This window comes from Artemia franciscana, chromosome 5 (assembly GCF_032884065.1).
Source record: "Artemia franciscana chromosome 5, ASM3288406v1, whole genome shotgun sequence".
Taxonomy (NCBI): domain Eukaryota; kingdom Metazoa; phylum Arthropoda; class Branchiopoda; order Anostraca; family Artemiidae; genus Artemia; species Artemia franciscana.
In genome coordinates, this window is record NC_088867.1 from 58978054 (window position 1) to 58995064 (window position 17011).

The window sequence follows — 17011 nt, forward strand, 5'->3', positions numbered from 1 at the left end:
CGGGTATATCAATCACGTATCTAGGAGTTATTCTTCCTACCAAGTTCCATCCCGATCTCTCCACTCTAAGGGTTTTTCCAAGATTTCCAGCTTCCACCCCTTCCCCTAACTCCCCAAATGACACTAGATCCGGTCAGATTTTAAAATAAGAGGTATGAGCTACGAGGTCCTTCTAAATATCAAATTTTGTTAAGATCCAATCACTCGTTCGTAAGTTAAAAATACCTAATTTTTTAATTTTTTCGAAATAACACCTCCCCCCCAACTCCCCCAAGGAGAGCAGATCCATTCCAATTATGTCAAATCACGTACCTAGAACTTGTGCTTACTCTTAGAGAAAATAATCTCTGGAGGTATTATAAATGCGCTACACTTTCAACGAGTGCTATTCGTCTTTGTCAATTCAAGATTTACCGGAATATATATAATTCCTTGTGTAGGAAAGCCAAATCTCTCTATTATCTAAATAATTTTGCTGCGTGTAATAAGGATATTCGTAAAACTTGGAAGGTAATAAATTCTGTGCTTAAACCTGGTTCTCAATATAGCTCTTTACCTATGAGTCTGGTCATTGGTGATGAGACTGTAGAGGGTGAGCTTAATGTCCAAGAAGCATTTACTTCATTTTTCGCTAGTATTGGTAATAATATCGCTTCCACAGCTACTTTTTCTCGGTCTAAGTCGGACTTTAGATCTTACCTCGGGCCGTCTTGTGTTAAGTCTATGTTTCTAGAGCCAGTAACAGAAATTGAAATTACTAAAATTGTTATGGGCTTGAAAGACTCATCTTCATCTGGGCCAGATTCTATTCCTACTAAGGTAGTTAAATCTATTCTTCCTTCAATAGTTGTGCCTCTTACAAAACTTGTTAATCTTTCATTTAAATATGGGGTTTTTCCAGATCCTCTCAAGCGTGCTCGGATTATTGTTCTGTATAAAGGTGGACCAAGAAATGATCCAGCAAATTATCGACCAATTTCAATTTTATCAGTATTTAGTAAAATCTTTGAAAAGACTATGCTTTCTCGTCTGCTTAAATTTCTAAAATCTAAAGAGTTTCTTCATGATTCTCAATTTGGTTTCCGAATGAAGCATTCCACTGAGCATGCCTGTATGACCCTTTTGAATTTTATACATTCTGAATTGGATTCGGGATTAATTCCGGCTGCTATATTCCTGGATATTCGCAAGGCATTCGATTCCTTAACCCATGAAATTCTTCTATCGAAGATGTCTCATTTTGGCATTAGGGGTAATGTATTTTCTTGGTTTCAATCTTATTTGAATGATAGGTTAATTTCTGTCAATCCACAATTTAATTTCTGTCAATCACAAGTGAATTTTGGCGTCCCTCAGGGATCAGTTTTAGGGCCAGTGCTATTTTTGATTTATATAAATGATCTTTTTTACGCAGTAAAAAAGCAGAAACCTATTCATTGCTGTAGACTCTGTCATCCTAAACCCTCCCTTGCCCATAGTGCCAGCTATAGTTCACCATCTTCTGATGTCCTTGTTTGTTTTGCTGATGATAGCACACTCGGCACTTCGGGGAACTGTGAGTCCGAGCTTCGATTAAACTTGGAATACTTGTTTGAGAGAGTAATTTCATGGCTTGATGCTAATTTTCTTACCCTAAATTATTCAAAATCCAATTTTTTGATATTTTCGCATGTTTCTCAGATTTATCCCAAGTTATCAGAAATTCATCAGCCAAATGGGATAATTCACAGATCTAAAGATCGATATGTTCGTTTTTTGGGCATTCTTGTTGATGAAAATTTGTCTTTCAAGCGTCACATTGATTTGATTAAAATGAAGATATGCAGGAGTCTCGGTATTTTAAGGAAACTCAAACATATTTTCCCTGGATCAATTTTGGAAATCCTTTTTCACTCCTTAATCCGATCTTACGTTTCCTACTGTCCAATAGTATGGATGTCAACCTTTCCTTCACTGTTAAAACCACTTTCTAAGGTTTATAATAAAGCTAGAAACCTCATTAAGGAAACTAACCGTTCAAGAGTTATCCCATTACTTGATCTCGAATCACTGTATATTCTTTCGTGTGCATGTTTTACTTTTTCTCAGCTTCATGGTGACCTCCCCCGTCCCCTAAGTGTTCAGCCATCTTTCACCTCTGATCAGAATAATTATAATCTTCGCAATACCGAAAATCATATTCAAGTTCCTTTTACTCCTTGTGTAAGGTCAGACTTTAATCCTTTAATCGCGAGTTACATTGTATGGAATAAGTTGCCCGAATCAGCTCGAAGGTGCCACTCATTCGGTTTGTTCAAAAAAATTATTAAAAATTCATTGGCTTCTTAGAAATTATTTTATCTCTTTTTATATGTGTATATGCGTGTATGTATGCATATATATTTCCTGATTATTTCATTGGAGTCTATTTTATCTACAGATCTACTTAATTAATTTAGTCTGTTCAATCTATTAGTCTATTTAGTTTTGTTTTCTATAGTTTTTCATTTTATTTATACTTTCCTCTCTTCTCCTTTTTGCTCTTCTCTCTGTGAGTAAGTGATTATTTTTTTTCTTCTCTGAGTAAGTGGCTCGTTCATTTTCCCCTTTTTTACAGGCCAAAGAGCCTTTGGGGAAATAGTAAAATGTAATATTGTATGTGTGTTTCGTGATGAATAAATCTTATCTTATCTTATCTTCCTACCAAGTTTCATCCCGATCTCTCCACTCTAAGCGTTTTCCAAGATTTCCAGTTTCCACCCCCCAACTCCCCCAATAACACTATATCCGGTCGGAATTCAAAATAAGAGGTATGAGCTACGAGGTCCTTCTAAATATCAAATTTCACTAAGATCCAATCACTCGTTCGTAAGTTAAAAATACTTCTTTTTTTTAGCTTTTTCGAATTGCCCCCCCCCCCCAAAGAGAGCAGATCCATTCCAGTTATGTCAATCGCGTTTTTAGGACTTGTGCGCATTTTTTCCACCAAGTTTCATCCCGAACTTGTGCGCATTTTTCCGAACTAACCGTCCCCCCACTCCTCCCCCTCCAGATAGTCGAATTGAGGAAACGACTATTTCTTATCTAATCTTGTCTGGTCCCCGATACGCCTACAAAATTTCATCGTCCAAGCTTATCTGGAAGGTCACAAACTGGCAAAACCAGGACAGACAGACAGACAGAAAATGCGACCGCTATATGTCACTTGGCAAATACCAAGTGCCATAAAAAGTAAAGAATCTATTTCAGTTTAAAAAAGGATAGAATTGTTTTAAATAATGTTTTAAGAGCTGACAAGTGAAATTATTATAACTCTAAGTTTAAAGAAATTCAAGGATCCCTTAAGAAGACATAGCAACCCCCAATTCTTACGTTATTAAAGGTGTAGTAGATAATTTGCAATGGAGTGAAAATTTCCGAAGTAATTTTTGAATATTTTTTAGCATAGGGTCAAATGTATCATCGAATATTCAGCCATCAGAGGGTATAAATTTTTAGAGGTTATTATGACAAATGTAAAGACACCTGACTAAACTTGAGTAGCTGCTGATTTCGAAGTTATGAAGGGATTTAAAGTTGAATTTATCTTGAAAGGATGAATATTGATGATGTTGTGTTTATTGTATTGTGAGAAGCAAGACAGTTTTTTTGAAAGGGAATGATAAAATGGGGTCGATTTTCCTTATATATTATTTCTTATCTAATTAGTTTTGTGAAAATTATTATTTTTCGGATTTCCTAATTACAAACGACTGATGCAATAAATAGCTCAAGGCGTAGCTAATTCAACAGTCGTTTGCAAGTGGGATATCTGTACATTGAAAGAGTTCAGTTTTTAAATGGATGTTACCTCGGTTTGATACTCAATGGATGATAATTCTATTTTGTTGAACAACGTGGGGTACATTAATTTTAGTTATTCTAATTAAGAAAAAAGCAGCATATTTTTTAAAATTTGAATGGCTTTACCATAAGCCCGTGCGGTAGGATATGAAGGTGAGTTTGCCTCTAAGTGAAGTGGAATATAATTTTTGGCTTAATTTGTTAGGCACTTATTAAGTTGGAGGCTTATTAAAAGAGTATGAAATCAAATGAGAGGGAAAGATGTTCCTACACTTGGATTTGGCAGATGGTTTGAATGTCCTAAATATAAATATTTGCAAAATGAACCAATTTTTGAAGGTTCGAGAGTTCCGGTGCAAGAATGAGTTTGAAAATTAATGTTAAGAAGACTTAAACCGCTTAAACAAGGTATAAATGAGGATGAACAGGTGATGCTGGGTAACGAGAAGATTGATTAAGTGGATAACTTCACTTACTTAAGCAGTATTATTAGTAAAGATAGTGGTTGCTGTAGAGATGTAAAAGTTGAATAGCCAAGGTCTAAGTTTTTTTTTCACATTTGAAAAAAATTTAAAAAAATAGTTAGATGAGGCTCTGAGCCAAAATTAGAATATTCAAAGCAAAAGATTTGGAAAAAACAAAACCTTAAAAACAACCTAGTAGAACTTGCCTATGCATTCATATAGCGAATGAAGCCTATTTTTCCCCATTCATTAATGCGTGTACTGTCTATGTGAGCACAGTCTCATATGGTGAAAGCGTCTGTATATTACTTAGCAAATCAATTAAAAGACTATGGAAGGAGTGTAAGTCGTAGTGCCAGAGGCGATAGTTGGGAGAGTGGTATGTTTTTCACCATCCTAGACATTAAAAAATACCTTTTTAGCTTTTTGATTAAAAAATACCTCTTTTAAATAATTTTCATAGAAGATAATTGCGTGTTATCCCAATCACACTAAAGAAGTGAAGTTAGGTTAATCGCAATGAAATATACCAAAATCTGACTAGAATATAATACTTTAGTAGCTATGCAGACAGAGAAGTTGGTTTTAAACAGATTAAACTTCTTGAATGTGGTCGGGATAACACGTAAGCACCAAAAACAAATTTGGTAATAGAGCCAAATGGCCCTTTCCCCAAAGATTTCAAAATACACGCCACCTCCCCAATATTTTCTTGGATTGACGGCCGTACGTGATACCTGTGCTGACTTTATTTTCTTTCCCCAATGTTTAAATTCTATCTTACTTTAATAAGATGTAAAACTTTATCTGAAACTCCACTTAGGCCTCCCTAAATCGCCCCCCAACAGATTTGAAAATACATGATACCTCAACATTTTCTTGGATTGACGGCCGTGTGTGGTACCTGCACTGAATTTCCTTTCTTTCCTCTACGTCAAATTCTATCTAACTTATGTGAGATATAAAACTTTATCTGAACTTCTACTTAGGCCTACTTTAGACTTAATGTTATACCAGACTTAAATACACTGTGCTCGCTCTTTTCTCTGTTCATTTTTGAGTGAGATCTGGTTCTTCTACTAATGAATAAACTTTATTGACTACTTGGCATTCACAATAAGAAAAAACTTAGAACAAAAAGTTGATGTACACCTTTTAGTTCAAGTACGGCGATGCAGTATGGATAACTTTTGCTGGTTGGGTATCACAACCCAACCAGCAACGGTTGGATAGACTCCATCTTATACCGGGTATCACAACAGAATAAACCGCTATGACTATCTCATTACGCTTCTTCACTCGATTGGTTGTAACCATCATAATTAAGCCATAGTAAAAATATCAAGGAAACTAATCGAAACAGCTTTAGACAGCTTTAGTTATTTGTCGGTTTGAAATGATTTTAAGTTTGTGCTTTACGTTATTTGGTTGTTTTTGTGTTTACGCAGTGGACATTCTACCCAACGATGGAGGTGAGTTCGTGCCAAACTTATATTTGTGTTAAAAATAGCAACGCACGTAAGTAAAAGGACCCCTCGCCAAAACACACAGATTATTCGGGTATAAGCCTATACAAGCCCCTTTACACAAGGAAATATGTCAAGGAAACAATTCTTACTCCATATTATACAGAATAATCATAGTTATCATATTTCGCACGGGGAGAACCTTTATCTTCACTTCGATCCTTGTTTTTTCCTGTTTTTCTAAGAAATTCATGAATTTTTCCTAATAAAATTTAACCTATATATTAACAGAAAATATACCCCACCTTCTTTCTGTGTAAATATATACCCTAAATTATATCTTCGATCCAGTAATATATATAATATTCATTAGCATCGCAAATGAACTTTATCCCCATCCCCCTGATGTGCAAATATATACCCTGATTTGGATATATTTAGGGACGGGGGTAAAGTTCATTTGCGATGCAAATGAATGTTATATTTGGACCCAGGATGCAATTCTGGGTACATATGTGCACATTAGGGGGTGGGTGTATATACTCCGTTAATATAGGCTCTAGGTTGAATTTGTTACAAAAAATTCATGAATCAAACAGTTTGTGGTAACGAACTGTAAGTAAGGAGTGACCCGGCTCAATAGTAACCAAAACTCTAAAAAACGGAATTTTTATGCCAATAGATACCTCAAAAGAATTGAATTCTTATGCTGATTTTAAACAAATAAGTTTCATCAAGTTTAGTCACTCTCATCAAAAGTTAAGAGCCTGAAACTATTTGTCTTATTTTTGATAAAAGGGAGAAACACCCCCTTTTATCAAAAATAGGGAGAAACACCCCCTAAAAGTCATAGAATCTTAATCAATATCACACCATCAGATTCAGCGTATCAGAGAAACCTGCTACTGAGGTTTCAAGCTCCTGTCTGCAAAAATATGAAATTTTGTATTTTTTGCCAGAAGAAAGATCACAGATGTGTGTTTATTTGTTTTTTGATTTTTTTTTTCTTCCCAGGGGTGACCGTATCACCCCTGGGAAGGGATGATTGGGGGCAACTAGGCCTCCTCCCGCGCTCATTTTCCCCAAAGTCTCCTGATCAAAATTTGAGATAACCATTTTGTTCAGTGTGGTCGAAAAATCTAATAATTAAGTCTTCGAGGATGACTTAATCCCCCACAGTCCCCGGGGGAAGGGCTGCAAGTTGTGAACTTTGCCCATTGTTTGTATAAGTATTGGTTATTGGGAAGTATACAGACGTCTTCAGGGGAGTTTTTTCTGGTGGGGAGGGGGAGAATGTTACGTGGTTCCATGGAGGAATTTTGTATGGGGGAAGGCAATTTTCCATGAAGGGGGCACTGGATTTCCCAGTATTGTTGAAAAAACGGTCGGAAATTAATATTAGAAACACGTTTTTTCAACTGAAAGTAAGGAGGAACGTTAAAACTTAAAAACAATCAGAAATTATTACGTGTATGAGGGGGTTCGCCCCCTCGTCAATACCTCACTCTTTACGCTAAAGTTCTTCTAGTTCTTTCATATGAGCTATTTATTCTAATTAAACCCTTTGTGATTCATGGGTCATTCTTAAAGAATTGGAACAAAATTTGAATTTTGGCGTAAAGAGCAATGTATTGAAGAGGGACGAACCCCCTCATATAAGTACAAAATGTACGAATATAGAAGTTCGTTACGTAGTTAATTCGTATGTTACGTATATTTATTGTTAATAAAAACGTTTGTAAATCAAATTAAAAGTTCTACTGCCCTTTTTAACTGACCAAAAACAGCCCCTTTCATACACGGAATAATTTCTGTTCGTTTTAAGTTTTAGTGTCGCTCCTTACTTTCAGTTTAAAAAATTTGTTTTTTTATTTAGTTTCTTAGAAAAACTGGGAAAACAAGGAAAGAAGTGAAAATAAAGGTTCTCCCCAGGCAAAATGTGTCAACTATAGTCTTTTTGAATATTTGAAGTAAGAATTGTTTTCTTAGCATTTTTCTTTTTGTGAATGGGCTTATCTAGGCCTATACCATTATTCGTATAGTCTGTTATATTTGGTAAAGGGATAGAGAAACGAAGAGTTACAAGCGAACATGCATTAATTTTTAACACATTTATTAGTATAACATTATAACTATATGTAAGCTAACAGTAAGAGCCTTATTTCTGAGAATTTTTGTTAATTAGAATCGTTCCCGCAAACGGTTCCCCCATGTGACCATAGGCATAATACGTTTTGAATCAGTCGATGTAAATATATTAATGGTTGATGTTTAAAAAAAATGTTATTTATTACTTTGTGTGGCTTAATATTAACATTCATCTTGAATAATTCCCCGGATTTTCTTGTTTTTTTTCTGGATCAGATCACAACTATTTTAAGTCAAACTTCTAGAATGCTTTTGTTTTCAAGCTAGGATAGGTTTATGACTAGTATAGGTCTAAGATCGCCTGTCAAGGTTTTGATATAGGAACTTCTCCCGGTAAAGGATGGGGAAATAAGTTTTCAAATCAAACAAAACATGGAAATCAAATGAAATTAAAAAAATCGTGGTTAACTATTGCAGTCACTTTTTTCACATAATGTTCCATTTCTTACAAGTAGAAAACAGTTGATGCAGGTGCTTGGAAACATCTTTTCTGGCCTTAGTTTTGCCATTAGGTCGGGTAGTTGTGAAACAGCTTATTCCGGTATTCACTTGGGTTTTTTGTTGGTGTGGGGAGAATATAAATTGAAAAAAAAAATAAAGATACTGATACATGAAAGGACCTATTTTATAATTCTACCCAATGTAGAACCGGTTTCTTCGTTGGTTTCTTTCAGCTTAGCGAGAGACAAGACCAAGACAAGTGACAGAATAGATGGGAAACATATAATTTGGGCTAAATTTTTGCACATTAGAGGGGGAGTAAATTACAGCGAGTTTGCACGCAAAATGTGTTAGGTAAATTATTCTGCATATTATGAAGTAAGAATTGTTTCCTAAGTTCAAACTCTCCAAATACTTCAACTACACACCCCCCCCCCCTAATGTGCAAATATATAGCCCAAATTATATATTTCCTATATATTCTTTGGCTTGTCTTTGTCTTGTCTCACGCTAAGGTGAAAGAAACTGACGATGAAACCGATTCTACAGTACGTTGAATTATAACATGGCGCTATAACACACAAATACCAACATAAATTGTGCGAAAAATAACTGTAAAAATCTAATTTAGCCGCTCTCCAGAAGGAGACATGCTAGAACAAAAACAGAGACATTTTCAGATTGCTAATTATGTTGCGAGAGCAACACTTTGGTTTTGTCCTTTTTTTTCTTTTTTTTTTCTATGCCACCGATGTCGGCTTATTCTTGGAAACTGGTATGGGTCTAACCTGTGCGGTTTTTACGGAAAGTGTGGAGCTCAGGCCGGATTGATGAATATGGCATTACATTTTGGAAATCTCCGCAGAACTCTTGCTTGGGGCCAAAAAGGATGGTTTTTGCTTGTCCAGGAGCCAGAGCCTATGGTGTGCGAAGTGAAGTGGAGTTATGTAGCCTATGTCAGAGAGGAGTATCTGAAGTTGTGCAGCCAAGCTTTCATTTCATCAAACCATGTTTCTGCTTTCGAGTGGAAAGCTTCGTTCTAGCAGGCAAGCAGGCAGGCACTACTTTCAAATTGAAGATGGACTAAAATCTATAAGTGTTAAATATATGCGGCAGTTACCCGGCCCCACAGCCAATATATCTTCTTTGAGTGATAAATAGAAAAATTTACAGAAGCAAAAAAACCGCATTTTTCCACGGGTTCGAAAGTGCTGCCGTGATTTCGGCTGGGTTTATCGTTTGTTTTTTAGGACTTGGGATTGAGGTAGAGAAATGTTATCAGATGCACCTCTTAAACTTTAAAAGTTCTGTCATTGCTAAAGAAATTGGAGCTTATCCTTTGCTCCTTTCTAAGTGGTGACGTTAGAAAGTTGGCCTACGGCAAAAAAAAAATCAACTTTTGAACTAAGACAGATAGAATTTTTTTCGACGGCATTCAATAGCTCTTGATGAGCTGATCAAAGTTTATGTCATCCATTTTTTGGTACAAAAATTCCTTCATGAGATATACTAGTTTGAAAGTTTCAAGGGGTTGACAACTTCAGTAGTAGGGTACAGACTGAAACCAAAAATAGGCCTATACCAATTGTGAGACATGTAGGGAACTTGTAAGGAAAGGTCGGCTGTTAGCTCATAATCATCTTTGGCAGTGAGGGGTCTGAAAAGTTTTGCTATTTGGTGTACCTATTATTAGCTGGTGTAGCCTACCCATTCTCACTGTAACCTAGAATTAAGTGTTTACGCAACGGGTACAAACGATAACGTAAAACAACGAGGCAGTTTCGTAATAATTAATAGTGCCATCTACGGTATTTTGATCCTGAAAAGTTACGGATAGCTTTATAATACCAACTAGATCAAATACGATACTGTTTCAAGTTTTCATCCGTCACGATGTCTACGAATGATAAGGATAACGTTCAACTGGCTGCAAAGTCAATTTAGTCCCTTCTTTCGGTATTATCGATAGCTAGTGATGAACTGATAAAAAATATGTCATAGTAGTTTCTTCATAATTAATAGTGTCATTTATGGTATTTTGATCCTGAAAAGTTACAGGTAGCTTTTTAATACCAACTGGATTATATGAGATATTGTTCTAAGCTTTCATCCGTCACGATGTCTACGATTGAAAAGGATAAATTTCAACTGGCTGCAAAGTTAATTTAGTCCCTTCTTTCGATATTCTTTTATTATTGTTGTTTTTTCAACGCTGAGGAATAGCCTCTGATCATGTAATTACTGATCGCGTTCTTCTTTGTACATAACGTTTTAAAAGCTTCTATAGGCTGACAACTTCAGCGTTTAACCAATAGCAAAGAAACAAAACCAAAGTGTTGCTCTCGCAACAGTTTATTCGGCGAAGCCGGACAAAGGTTGCCGCAACATTTCACGTTGCTCAGGCAACGTAGGTCTAGTTTTAGGTTTATTTCATGGTTTTGTTTGCGTTTAACAGATAGAAATGGGGGAAAACATGGAAATGTGGTTCATTGATACTTGTTGCACAGACAACGGAAAAAAAAACTAGACAATAAATAAAAATAAGAAAATAAAACTTGAATAAATGAAAATAAAACTCAAGTCTCTGGATGGTCGAGTGGCTAAGTGAGAGAACATTCAAAGTGATTTTCAACAATCGTTGTCAAATCGTGATACCCTAGGCTCTCTTGAAATAGAAAAAGATGTATTCTTTTGCTTTACCAAATAAAAGTTCTCACTGATGAAGCTGCGAATCAGGGGACTGAAATTAACGGCACTGGCAACATGTTAGAAAGAGTCAAACTTTAGCGTAAAGAGCGGGGCGTTGATGAGGAAGAAGCCCCTTTCATATACGAAGTAATTTCTGTTCGTTTTAAGTTTTAATGCCGCTCCTTACTTTCAGTTTAAAAAAAACTTGTTTTTTATTATTTAATTGAGTAATAGACTCACATCTCACCTGCTTCAGTTTCAATAGGCTTCACACAAATCTATCTTGCTTAGACGTTCACTGGTCAATTGACAAGATAAAAAGTAAGGTATCATTTTCAATAGGTGTATGGGGCTATTCACCTTTTAATTTATGTTTAATGGAGTTGAGGTAACATGAGTAGGTTATTATTTTTTATGTAGCCTATGAAAATTGTAGCCTATGAAAATAATGAATTACAAATGCGATTAATCTTTTTTTTTACCTACTTTTGCTTTCTAACCAGGCACGTACGCAGAATTTTTTTTCGGGGGGTGGCCCAAAACCTTCGAAACAGCAGATATAAAGTAGCCCTCTTTTTATTTAGTAGCTAAATAAATGCAAAAAGCACGTATATCGGAAAATACAGATTAACTTTAATCTGTAGTATTGTAGCGGATGGGGGGAAGAAGACTAAAGCCTCAAAAGTACGTTTTAGGCTCAGGTTAAGTTCACAGCGATTTAGAACCAGAGATTAATCTATTATATCCCACTGAAAGGGAAATTTTAGGGTTAACAGTGCAATATGGGTGCTGTTGGGGGGGGGGGGTAGTTTTTCTATTGCAAAAAATTCGATTTTAATGAAAAACGATAGTTTGCAAAATTGATCCATTAAAAGTTGTACTTTATCCTGAAAAGGGGGATAAGCGCCCTGATATCAAATTCTATTTTGCTGTGGAAATAAAACTCTCTTTACGAAAACAACAAAAACAGTAAAATCACTAATTACTTCAAAGAGGGTAAAATGTTAGAAAGAAAATGGGTTAATAATTGGGCAGTGACTTGACCGGTTAATTGCATGCTGTAAAATCCCAAAAAAGGCTTCACACATGTATCTAGATTCTTAATAAACGCCCTACTTTTGCCAGAAATCCAAAGAAACCATGTGGAAATTAAACACTTCACAAAATTTCGGGGGGGGGGGTGCCGAAGCCCCCCCCTGCGTGCCAGTTTCTAACCTTCACAAAATTTCGGGGGGTGGGCCCGAAGCCCCCCCCCCCTGCGTGCCAGTTTCTAACCCCTCTTGTGTCGTGTGCTATTCAAGAATTTTTTTTTTTTTTATAGAAGGATTTTGTTCCCTGTTCTCAATAATTGATTTATAATTAGAGAATTTGTTAATTTGCTGGAAATAATTGCGCACCTTAAGGAAGTGAAATGGATACGCCAGGTGTTGCTTGGTTGGAATGGTCGTGTGCGCTAAGCCATTAAACCATAAGCTAAGTATTGTTCTGTTAGGAATACCAAAGTTAAGTTCGAGTTTTTTTTTTCTCAGTTCATGAAGTAGTTAGATAATTGATAAATGTATTTTACCTCTGTGTTAGTTTGTGCCCAAGAATGGAGTCACCATAAGATAAAGCTTGTAAATTTTAGGTATAGATAATATATTTGAACCTCCTTCAGCACCTTAGAAATTAAAGGAATTAGAGAGTAATAAGATAGGTTCTGCTTGTAGATATAATGATATTTCGAGTGCAATTACGGACCTCGGGTGCAGGGTTGCCAACTGCTGATTTCTAAAAAGAGTGCAAATCAAGGCCAAAATAGGTCGATTTTTGTTCAAAAAGAGTGCAAGTCAAAAAAATTGCACATCCCCTCTTCTGCAACCCCCTTTAAAGTAAAAGAGAGTGCATTTCACACGGAAAAGGTAATAGAAAAACACACGAAGATTCGAATTATGATTTACCATGTGACTTTACGACTTTATGATTACCATGTGATTTACCATGTTCGATTATCTATAAACCAGGAAATTTTTTCAATTTTTTGCATCTGAATTGTCGAGGGCTTAATTCAAATTATAGCTTTATTGAAGATTTAGCTGATATTTCTGTTTCTCAGGCGATGGTTGTACCATCTATGAAAATTTTTTATATAAGACATTCTCATTTACTTTCTTTCTCTATTCCTTCGTTTTTCTCTCTCTTATAATACAGTGCATGTGCTACCTGAAGAAGTTGTTCTTCATGTGATAGTACTTGAAGAAATTGTTCGGAGTAGCATATTACAGGCCACAATAATTCGTCGTTTTCGGCCATAGCACCGTCCTGAAATTGGTCCAAATTGACGATTTTAATACGAATACTGGGCTAAAATTGAATTTCAACCTTGTGTTCTTACAGAATATTGCCCAAAAGCAGGTGCTGGGATCTGTTTTTTCCATTTGATAGTTTGTATGCAAATCCCCCTTTTCCCTTTTATGAAGATCTCGATGAAGAAGAGGATCGCTTCTGCAGCCCTTCCCTAATATATGCTACTGCCTACAAACAATACAGAAAAAAAATTGTTCAGAAAGAAGATCCTTCATTCACCTTGTAATGTCGAGTTGGGTATCTACCATCAAATGGTACAATAGAGACCATGTCTTTCGCTATTTTTTAAATCACTAAACATCTATGTAACGGCATCTTTTATTTTTAAAAGTGGAACTGGCTTTAGAAACTTTGAGTTATCCGAGGCTCCAACTACTCTATACTACAAAAACTGTACATTAAAAATAACCAAATATATGACATTAAACATCACTATCATTTACAGAAGCCATGGCGGCACTCGCAGGTGCCGATTTTCTGTACCCTTTTCCAGTACTTTGACAGTTGGGGTGTGTCACAATGCCTATGGGCTTTCCTGCTCCTGGTAACTGGTAACGACTCGTTTAGCACCCAGAATAGCATTAAGAGTAGTAAAGCCAAGTTTATTTCTCAAACTTAGTTTTATTTAAATTGACAACTGAAAGGGCCCTCTTGGCATAAGCAGAAGAATGTGGTAGGATAAGCATTTTCATCATGAATTCACCCAAGAATAGGAAACTCTTGACTTGAGTACCATCACATCATTCTAGTGCTTTAAACCAGAGATAAACCGGTTCAGAATGTGCACATTTCTTGAGATCAGGGCAAAATGCCAGTCTTTTCAATTCTTTGGAAACGTTTTCTTCATCAGTCTCCTTTGCCAAATTTGGAAACTCGACAAATACTGGGACAATACATAAGTTTGAGTCGTCAGGAGACATAACCATCTTTGGGTCCAGTCTATCTAAGTTTTTAGCCGATGAGTATTTTGAACTGGAAATCCTTTTCCTTATTTCGTCGCTCAGTTCTATCATATATTCCATACACACTGTTTTGAAGGCAGTGGCAGCTGATAACGAAATTTTTTTGTTAAAAAATATAAGAACTACACGACTGCCACAGTTTACATCTTTCATGTCTCGAAAGTGCTGTGGGTACCTGAGCTTTATCAAAGGTGCTTCTGTCGTCTCCACGTAGCTTGGCTTCATAAAATAGTCGATGATCGCTTTATGCAGCTGACTAACTCGACAGTACATAATATAAATTTGAATCTGGAAAAAACGAAAAGGTCAGTAACAAATGGTAGGATATATGCAAGGAAAGCAAAATAGTTTTGAATGTAGGAGATAGCAATTTTTCTAGTATACCTATGGCAGTGGCTGGCTTGTTTCCTTCTTTAAAGTTTTCACTAAAAAAAAAAAAAGATGCCGTTACCTAGAAGTTTAGTGATTTAAAAAATAGTAAAAGACATCGTCATATCCAACTCACCAGTAAATATCTTGACCTTGCTCATGAATCCGCCCCGCTTCACCCCTCCATATATTTTGCCGATAAGTTTGTAAACAGTGGCAAAATGAAAAAGGAAGTTTGCACTAAGAAGGTAGCCATAACCCCACACACTTTTATTTTGGTTTAGTACACTAATTGCCTTTCAACGTTGTAGGTTTACATGTCACAATTTTTATATTATCTAATCCACTAGGATTGTAATGGTCTAAAAAAAAAGCAATGACCTCCACTCCTGCAGATCAGAGAAAATTAAATTTTTTATCAAGTCTGTACGCAAAGCGCTTAGTCGGCTTAGAACCGGTCCTGGACTTACAGTTACAATCCTGGGCCCATCGTTTCCACTCCACGGTTTCCACCCTTGACGACATTATGTTCTTCTAGCAACCCAATGTCTTGCACCAACAGTGTCAAGTGTATTACCTCTTACTAATTTATATTTATGCCTGTAAATACTATATTGTGGGTAGGTAGCCAATAGTAAATAACATAAGCAGAAAGAGCATATTTAGGCAAAAAAAAAATATTCAAAACAAGCAAACCAAGAAAAATTATCCGCTAGTCAAGGCCTAGTGCAATGTTGTGGTGTTTCCTCGGCTATAATTTTCATGAAAGGTGAAGTTCTCAAAGCCATATGCAGCTCTGTTTGCAGTAATGGTTCTGGCTAGGTAAATTCATGAAGGATCAAGCCTGAGACCACGGGGTCACGTAGCCACGAAGGATATGAAGCCAAGGAAACAGAATTTCTTCTCCAAGGATAGGAACAGAGGAAGGAATTTATAACAGCGTAGAAATCCTAATCTAATTTGCAGCATTGAAATAGCTCTAACATTCCACATCTTGATTTCGAGTAATATTTAAACTCATTTCCATAGTTGAAAATTTATATTACTAGCTCTTGTTGGTTCAGTTAGTGAGACAAATGAGTCACCTTAGAAATCAATATTTCATTTTTATATGGTGCTTAGTGACTTTCCAGTTGCACAAACTGTAAAATTAGTCTTTTATTTCCTGGTAGGCTACTACTGAAGGACTTTTTTCTGTATTTGCGTAGGTTCTGTGTTTTCTGTACCAGTTTTTAAAGCTTTAAAAATATAAGTAAATATCAGGAGTGGATTTATTTGAATTAGTTTTTTATATATATTTTGTACAAGCTCTGAAGGTATTTTTGTTTCGTCTTAAGTTTCAAACCCGGTATTAACTTCCATTAGAAAAAACTTTCTTTAGTTGATTTACCCAGACTGAATAGGCAGCATACATGGATTTTAAATAAGACATGCATAGGCTGAAATGAATCCCTTTTTATTTTTAGATATTAAAGTTGTTGAAGGTGTTGGAGGAAACTTTCGAATAGCTGTTGACGAAGATGAAGTTATTATGCTAACACGTGAAACCTTCAACCATGTCATAATGACCCGTCCAACTATATTAGTAGAATTCTATGCTCCCTGGTGTGGACACTGCAAGACTTTAGCGCCAGAATATGCGAAAGCGGCGAAAGAGTTGAAAAAGTTAAATATTCCTCTGGCAAAGGTGGATTCAACAAAAGAAGTTGAAATTGCTAAAGAGCATATGGTGACTGGGTTTCCAACACTTACTTTATTTAAAGGAGGAGAAAAGGTAGAGGAGTATAATGGAGACTATTCAGCTGAAGGTATTTTGTTAGTTTGTTGGCCGTGTTGTGGAGTAAGATTGCTACTTTAGTATTTTGGTTTTTTATCAGCGAACTGTAGCCTGGCAACAGGGGCTTTAAGTAACCAAAAAATTGGACGGCAACTAGGCCTCCTCCCCCGCTCCTTTTTTCTCAAGATCATTCGATCAAAACTATAGGAAAGCCATTTAGCAAAAAAAAAAAAAAAATGCAAATTTCGTTTTAATTATTCATCTGCGAAGAGCCAAAATCAAAACATGCATTAATTCAAAAACGTTCAGAAAAAAAAGGTTTTTTTTAACTGAAAGCAAGGAGCGACATTAAAACTTAAAACGAATAGAAATTACCTTCGTATATGAAAGGGGCTGCTCCCTCCTCAACACCCCGCTCTTTACGCTAAAGTTTTTTTTATTATTTTGAAAAGTAGAGTTGAGAGAAAGAGTCAAACCTTAGCGTCAAGAGCGGGGCGTTGAGGAGGGAGCAGCCCGTTTCATATACGA

General features: G+C 36.0%; 1 protein-coding gene across 3 annotated transcripts in view; it reads left to right on the forward strand.

The window, feature by feature from the left end:
- The first annotated feature begins 3836 nt into the window (after positions 1–3836).
- The window catches only part of LOC136027653 (probable protein disulfide-isomerase A4), a 51855-nt gene continuing 38680 nt past the window's right edge, over positions 3837–17011 (forward strand). Inside the window, exons 1-2 of one of the 3 annotated variants that reach the window (XM_065705081.1) lie at positions 3837–3975; positions 16173–16514. In XM_065705081.1, the coding sequence (XP_065561153.1) occupies positions 16238–16514 (277 nt within the window). In that variant the 5' untranslated portion in view covers positions 3837–3975; positions 16173–16237. Of the gene's footprint in view, positions 3976–5528; positions 5759–16172; positions 16515–17011 lie in introns of those variants that run through there. The other 2 variants (XM_065705082.1, XM_065705080.1) reach the window with 2 other exon arrangements.